Source organism: Chrysoperla carnea, chromosome 2 (assembly GCF_905475395.1).
Source record: "Chrysoperla carnea chromosome 2, inChrCarn1.1, whole genome shotgun sequence".
NCBI lineage: Eukaryota > Metazoa > Arthropoda > Insecta > Neuroptera > Chrysopidae > Chrysoperla > Chrysoperla carnea.
In genome coordinates this window covers 6,425,869-6,434,027 of record NC_058338.1, presented here as the reverse complement: position 1 = coordinate 6,434,027, position 8,159 = coordinate 6,425,869, and the positions used below count along the sequence as shown (strand labels likewise).

Genomic DNA, 8,159 nt, shown 5'->3' with positions numbered 1-8,159 from the left:
TAAACACACCCCGATCCCTTCTCGAAAATCATCGAAATGTTTTCACACAGCTGATTTTATTGTGTTAGGGCAGTATACAATACAAAAAAAAAAACTCATAGCTCAATTTTTTTTTGCCGTATTTACATTTCTGCGTGAAAAACCTTTTTTTTTTTTAAATTTAAATTTTTCCGATTTTTGTACTGTGTGTGGATTTGTTAAGATTAAGTGAAAAAAACACACCTCGAAATTCATCGAAATGTGTTCGCTCAGCTGATTTTTTTTTATTGTGCTAGGGCAGTTTTTAAATAATAACAATTTGCTCACGATTTTTCAAATTTTTATCGAAAGATGAAAAATTTTTTCTGTAGTATTCTCGATACAGAAGTCGATTGTAGGAAAAATCATTTTCTCTGTTAGAATATTATTGGAAAAAATTTATTTAATTTTTGTTGCCAAAATGCCAAAATTTTTACGAATATTAGCCATAATTAGTTTAGTATGTGTAAGTCATATAAGTTGTAGCCGTAATCATACGATTGTCGCGCGAAAAGAATGTATCGACGGTTTAGTAATACCATGTTGGAGGCCATATGAAAATTTACAAACGATTCAAGTCGTTGGACGAGGCTGTGTATATTTTTTAGTTTTATTATATTTATTTATTGGTGTTTCAATAATTTCCGATCGTTTTATGGCCGCTATAGAAGTGATTACGTCACAAGAACGTGAAGTAAAAATTAAAATACGTAATCCGAAAAAAGAGGTGCAGGATGAACAAATTATTGTGGTTCGTGTTTGGAATGAAACAGTGGCAAATTTAACATTAATGGCCTTAGGTTCAAGTGCTCCAGAAATATTATTATCGATTATAGAAATTTATGCGAAAAATTTTCAAGCTGGTGAATTAGGTCCGTCAACAATTGTTGGCTCAGCCGCATATAATTTATTTGTTATAATTGCAATATGTGTTTTGGTTATACCAAATGGGGAAGTTCGTAAAATTAAACATTTACGTGTGTTTTTTGTCACAGCAACATGGTCGGTTTTCGCTTACGTTTGGTTATATTTAATATTAGCGGTGATTACTCCCGGAGTTGTTGATGTTTGGGAAGGTGCTATTACATTTTTATTCTTCCCGACAACAGTGCTGACAGCGTATATTGCCGATCGAAGATTGTTAATTTATAAATATTTACATAAGGATTTTCGTATGAATCAACGAGGAACTATTGTTCAAGTGGAAGCTTTAAACGGTCCTACCGATCAACCGATTGAATTAAATGGCCTTGAATCACAACAGGATTTAATAACTCCTATCGATGATGACTTCGAACTAACACGCAACGAATACATTAACACATTAAAAGATTTACGGAAAAAATATCCACATTACGAGCTGGAACAACTCGAATATATGGCACACGAGATTGTACTCAATAATGGACCGAAATCACGTGCATTCTATCGTATACAAGCGACACGGAAAATGATGGGTTCGGGTGGGAATATTTTACGGAAAATTTCCGAACGTGCACAAAGTGATTTAAGTGAAATTAAAGCGGAATTACAGCAAAAAGATTGTATCGAGGAAACTTTGGAATCGGATGTAGCGAATAAAACGGTTAGTAAAGTATATTTTGAGCCAGGACATTATACGGTCATGGAAAATTGTGGAGAGTTTACCGTACGTGTTGTACGTACAGGGAATTTAGATCAACAATTTAGTGTGGAATATCAAACGGAAGATGGAACTGCTGAAGCGGGAACTGATTATATTAAAAAACATGGAACGTTACATTTCAATCGGAATGAAACGGAAAAACGTATTCAATTACAAGTAATTGACGATGACGTTTTCGAACAGGATGAACATTTTTATATCCGATTAAAAAACGTTCACCATGATAAACAAGACGCTGGTGGGATTGTAGAATTAGCTTCACCAATGTTAGCCACTGTTATGATTCTAGATGATGATCATGCCGGGATTTTTAATTTTATTCATAAAGATTATGAAATTATTGAAAGTGTAGGACAATTTGAATTGCAAGTACGAAGATATTCGGGCGCACGTGGACGTGTTATTCTACCGTTTTGGACGATAGATGGTACAGCGAAAAATGGTAAAGATTTTGAACCGGTTCAAGATGGTCAACTTGTGTTTGAAAATAATGAAACTGAGTAAATATGATTGAATTTCTTTTTAAAATTATTTGTAAGATTTGTTATTCGCCATGGGAACTGATTCTAACGCTGTCTAGTGGTAGAAAATAGAAGCTGTCTATGCGACAAGTCAAATTTCAGAAACAGAAATAAGAAATAAATCACATCACAGAGTTTAAATAATTTTTATTTTTTGTATTTCACTCATTATCAAAATATAAATAAACAATTCAATCATAACCATGAATAAATTTGACTTGCAATCATAGACAGCTTCTATTTTCTACCACTAGATAGCACCAGAATCAGTTCCGAATGGTCTAAATAAATTCAAATTGGCGAATAGTCTAAATAAATTCAAATTGGTGAAATATAGAAAAAATGATCGGAAAAATACGTGTGATAGTTCGTTGGATTCGGAATGATGTCAAGAAAAATGTATTTTTGCATTTTTCAGCACATAAAGAATTGCAAAAGTTATAAACAATTCAAGATGAAAAAAAATGTATTTCATTTTTCGCCAATATATTCATTCCGAATCCAACGAACGACTTCGCGTATTTTTAAGACTATTATTTCTATACTTCACCAATTTGAACTTGTTAACCAGACTATTATAGAAGAAACTTATTTCTCATCAAAACAGAAATTATTTTCTAAATTCAGTCAAATCTTGTTTTGTTATGGTTTAAAGTCTGGGTTTTTTTGAATATTAAATTTGAAGAATTTTAAAACAATTGGGAGGAATCTGTCCATTATTGATTGGTCCATTACCTGAAAACAATATATTTTTCGACTTAAAATTGTCCAAAGAATACGCTCTAAAGCTATATCCATGGTGTTACGGACACCGTGTATATATATACTAGGTGTCTTTTTTAAATTGATATATGCTTGAAACTCGATTATTCGAGGAAACTGTTTCAAACGCAAAATGTTAGTTCCGAAGGCCCACATCTTATACCGGCATAAAATTCGATCTAACTTTTCAGGTTCACATCCAATATTTTTCGCTTGAAGTATTTTTATTAATAAAAGTGATTTTTCTAGTTTCAAGCATCTGTCAACATAAAGCCGCCCTGTATAAAAGCCATTGTCCCGACTGTCACATCAAGCTTAAAAACTATATAATGATAAAAGCCACATGCTTTTGAAATGGAATTTTCATAGGTCATTTCTTGCATTTAAATAATGATAATCCCGGTGAACAAATTTCACTTGAATTTTTTAAGCAGGTCGACTATTTTGTTGTCTTATTTATCTGGGCTATGTTTTTAAACAAAATTTAAGCAATTAGAATTATTTATTGCAGTATATCGACGATATATTGCGAAAACCGTTCAAAGATCGGTCTAAAACCGATTCACGGTAGAAAGTTATCGCCAATACGTATCGTACATTAATTACATTAGACATGAACGACATTATTTGAAAAGTACGATTAATGCCAAATAGTAAAATTAGAAAAATAAAAAAAACGTTTTTCTATGTCTAATCACATGGCTGTGTTATTAATATATCTAACATAAATAAATATTTTGTCGGTAGTTTCGCATCGGTGACCTTTGCAAAATGCATTAACTATTATATACAGGTTGATTCAATTTTAATTTCATACAGAGTGGCTCGAAAAATGACTTACCGATAAAAATACTTCAAGCGAAAAATGTTGGGTGTGTATAGGCACATATCTTACGCAGATATTAAACTTGACCTAGGTTTTCAAGCTAAAAGGTTCACTCTCTACCATAACTGGTTATCGATAAATGAACACTTTAAATAAGAATATTGTTAATGATTAAAAACGAAACATTTTTTGTTCGAACAATTTTTCCGCAAACCGTACAATTTAGGTAAAAACGAACCTAAACGAACCTAAAAAGTTTTACTCAAAATTGTTTTTTCGTATAATTGTTTCTACTAAATTTCGGCACTCTTCGAAAAATCCAATAAAAGTGGTTTGTTTTTCCATAAACGCACAAAAAGGTAGATTTTTGCCATCAATTACTGTCTAAATTATTCGATAAACAAAAAAATGTTTGCGTATTTATAAAGAACAACTTTGTTATTTAAAGTGTTCATCTAATGTTTGTCAGTTATAAATCAGAGTTTAGTTTTAATTGAACCTGAAAACTTAGAACGAATTCGATGTTGGTAAATGATGTGTTCTTTTGAAACTTTTCCTTATAGCATTTTTCACGATTTTTAAGCATATTTTATAGTCCGCCGTTGGTTTCACGCCTATTAAAACAGATATTACATCTTCTTATTTTAAAATAAGAACTTGTCTCGCTGTGAATCTAAATAAAAGTGTAGGCATCTACGTATATAGATATTGTTTAAACACTTATTTCCGCAATTTTCATAAAAATGAGAAAAGTTTGTGTGAACATAACACCAGCTAATATTCTTAAAACTAATTTCCTATGGAATGAAATTCAATTTATTATTATATTTTATGAATTTAAAGTTTTAGATAGATTTAAATAATAAAGTTTAGATGAATTTGATAAACATGTTAATTCTACAGGCATAGTAAGCATTATAGTCCCATCAAGTTAAATGAAATTTCATATGTTTTACTGAAGTTTTGAGTACAGCAATGCCCCATCTATGTCAATCTTAGCTTTTTCCCTGAAGAATAAAAATTTTCACAGGAAAAGAAAACAAAGGGTGATTTTAAGTGGAAAAGTCAACGTTTTCCCACAAGTTTTTGCAATTTACTCGAAAACTTTTAAGGACAAAATATTTTAGAGAAGAAATAGAACAGTCCAAAGTTATTGAGCGCAAAAATTTCCGATTTTTCATCTCTTAACTCCACCCACAGTAAATTTTAATTTCAAATGGAATTCCACATTCGTAATACCTCATGAGAAAGGGCAATTCTATTTCCAGCCACAAAAAAAATGAATTCGATCGATTGGTTCTTAAGTGGGACTACACAGAAGACGGAATTCATATCTTCCATTTTCTGTGTAGTCCATCTTTGACATTGCATATGACATCCCCAACTTTGTGATTTCTCATTCGAAAGGGCAAACAATTCTCTCTTCAACCATGATTAAAAAAATTAAATTGATTGATTGATTCTTAAGATAGATTACCCAGAAGATAGACTTCGCTCCTTTCATCTTCTGTGTAGTTTATCTTAAGAACTAATAGATCGATTTCATTTTTTCTATCATCGTTGAAGAGAAAATTGTATGCCCTTTCAAAAAGGGTATCATAAGGTAGGGGTTGCTACTTGAAAATTCAAAGTCGGGGTGGTCAGGGTGGTGATGGGATGAAACCTAAAATTTTTTAGTTACCAATTTTGAACTTCCCCCTCGACATCTAAATCGACGTATTTTCATTCAAAACAATAATCATATCAGGCCAAGAGTTATTAAGTGTGGATACTTTTAAAATGAACACACTGTACATATAAATCGATCCGAAATTTTACGGCGATAATTTTGAACTGTTCAAAAATTCGTAGTCATGGATTTTGTTTTGTAATGTGTTTCTTCTGAAAATATGCGAACTTTTCGTGGAAAATCGTCGATTTTTCCAAAATCACCTTGTTTTTCTGCGCATATGAATATTGTTATTCTACAGGTAAAAAACTAATGATTGAAATAGGTGGCTGTATCCAATTCCTCAGTAAATCATCATCATCACTACATAGTATAAAACAAAGTCGCTTTCTCTGTCCCTATGTCCCTTTGTATGCTTAAATCTTTGAAACTACGCAACGGATTTTGATGCGGTTTTTTTTAATAGATAGAGTGATTCAAGAGGAAGGTTTATATGTATAATAACATCCATTAAATAGTGGAGAAGTTTGAGGTTTCTAATGTGATGTCGTAAATAATTACATTTTTTTATATACAACGTTCACAGTTTTTCTGTAGTGTATTTAGTATCAGCATTGCACCCGTGCGAAGCCGGGGCGGGTCGCTAGTTTGATATAACTTGATGGGACTATACAACTAGTATTATTGTATGCATTACCTAGTTTTTATTCAGTTTAGATTTTGTAATTAAATTCTATAGATAGGATGGATAGATTAAGTTTTATAAATAATAAATTTTATTATAATTTACAATTACAATAACATTGATGAGTTATTACTCGACAGTTAGCAAGCAATACGTACGTATATACCTATGTAAATATTGTACTTGTACTAATCTATAAATACAAATATTATATATATTTACATTGGTAATCTTCCAATTTAATTGTAATTAAACATTTATTTAGTATACAGAATGATCTGTACGTAAATAATACTAGGGATTACAAAAAAAAAACTTTATAAATACCTTTTTTTGATTAACAAATTTTCCCAAAAATCACACAAAATTCCTGGGTCATCGGTTCAAAGTTGGCTGAAAAAATGATGAATCATATAAGTTATCATTTTCAATTGGATATTTCTATATCAAAAAATTTAGAGAGTGTGATAAAAAACTATCTAAAATACTTAGACAATCTTGTAGTTTATAATAATACCATAAAAATATAAGGTTGTCGATGATATTAAAACAAAATTTTAATTTAATTATCAAGTTCATCGAAAACCCATCATTTGATGAACATAGACGACTATAGTTTAGAGTATTGATGATTGAAGAGCGATATCTATATCATCAAATTTATAAGCATCACTTGAACACAATATATTATATATTTTTGTAGTTGCGTGGTATTGTAAAGCTAAAAATAACATATTATTTGACTACAAAGCATGTATTTGGTTTATAAGTATGTACCATGCAATAAACCAAAACTTTTTTGCAATACTGTAGGGAAACAAACACCTTAAATGACTTAAGTATCTTTAAATCCTAAGATATAAATTTCGAAAAAATGTTAGTTTTCCTTATTAGGATCAACTTTCTAATTTAATGTGTTATTCAATCTCTTACCTTTTAACGATCTAAATTAACTATTAAAGCCACCTGGAGAACTAGATCTAATCTGACGTCAAAACATGATGTTCCCCATCAAACTCTGCGCCTTTTTTTTGAGCTACCATTTTAATTTGTTCACCTACCAGCCATATTTGATTAAAATGGTACATTCAGTACATGATTCATTTAATTCAATTTATTTTAAATTAATTTCCTTCTTCTAACTTGCCTAGAGCTGGTGGTGTGTAGATAGAGCTATGTACATAATATCTGAAAATTCTGAGCAACTAAAAATAAAAAAAGATTTTCTATGTTCAAATAAAAAAAAATTGTGAATAGAATAAAACAAAAACGCATCATATGAAATCAATATGATCAATTTAAAAAAATTACGAACTTTTTTTTAAATACTAATAAAAATAGCCTTTCTTTTCCGAGTCGTATGGTATATGCATGAAGGAGAAGCACTCTGCCTCTGAAATTGAGAAGCTGAGAAATGAAATTATTATCGGAAAGGTGGTAAAACACATATCTGGTATCACAATGGGCTCTATAGCCTTAGTGTGGCCTTTTTGGGCAGCCAATATAACCCAACCTAACCATCTCTCAATTCGGTGTGCCTTTGGCATAGGCCTCCTCCAACTATCATCACTGTATTCTATCTTCTGCAACCCTTGTCCAGTTTGGCGTATTTCATCTTTCCATCTTATTATTGGGCGACCATGTCTTCTTTTACTGTCTCTTGGATACCATAAAGTCACCTGTTTGCTCTACTTTGTTTTATTACATCGCAGCATATGGCAAGTCCAACACCATTTTTTTTGGTAATCAATACGGTTGAATATATCGGTTACATTTTGTTCTGTTCCTTATTTCAGATTGTCTGATTCTATCTTATCCGTTCGTCTGTCCGTCACGTAATCGTCACGTAAATACGATAACCCAAATCGGGAAAGAGGTATCAAGCTGATATTTATAGCGTGCTCAGAACGTAAGAAATGAGGTTGAGTACGTAAATGAGCAAGATCGATAGATTGGAACTTGGGTTCCTAGGACTAATCTTGTAAACCATTAGAGATATAGCAAAAAATTAAATGTAAGAAATGTTCCTCATA

The 8,159-nt window shown here is 31.3% G+C and overlaps 1 protein-coding gene across 3 annotated transcripts in view; it reads left to right on the top strand.

Annotated features, from left to right (window-relative positions):
• The first annotated feature begins 362 nt into the window (after positions 1–362).
• The window catches only part of LOC123292326 (sodium/calcium exchanger 3), a 29,326-nt gene continuing 21,529 nt past the window's right edge, over positions 363–8,159 (top strand). For 2 of the 3 annotated variants that reach the window (XM_044872949.1, XM_044872948.1), the window contains exon 1: positions 363–2,163. In XM_044872949.1, the coding sequence (XP_044728884.1) occupies positions 440–2,163 (1,724 nt within the window). In that variant the 5' untranslated portion in view covers positions 363–439. The remainder of the gene's footprint in view (positions 2,164–8,159) is intronic. The other variant, XM_044872947.1, reaches the window with a different exon arrangement.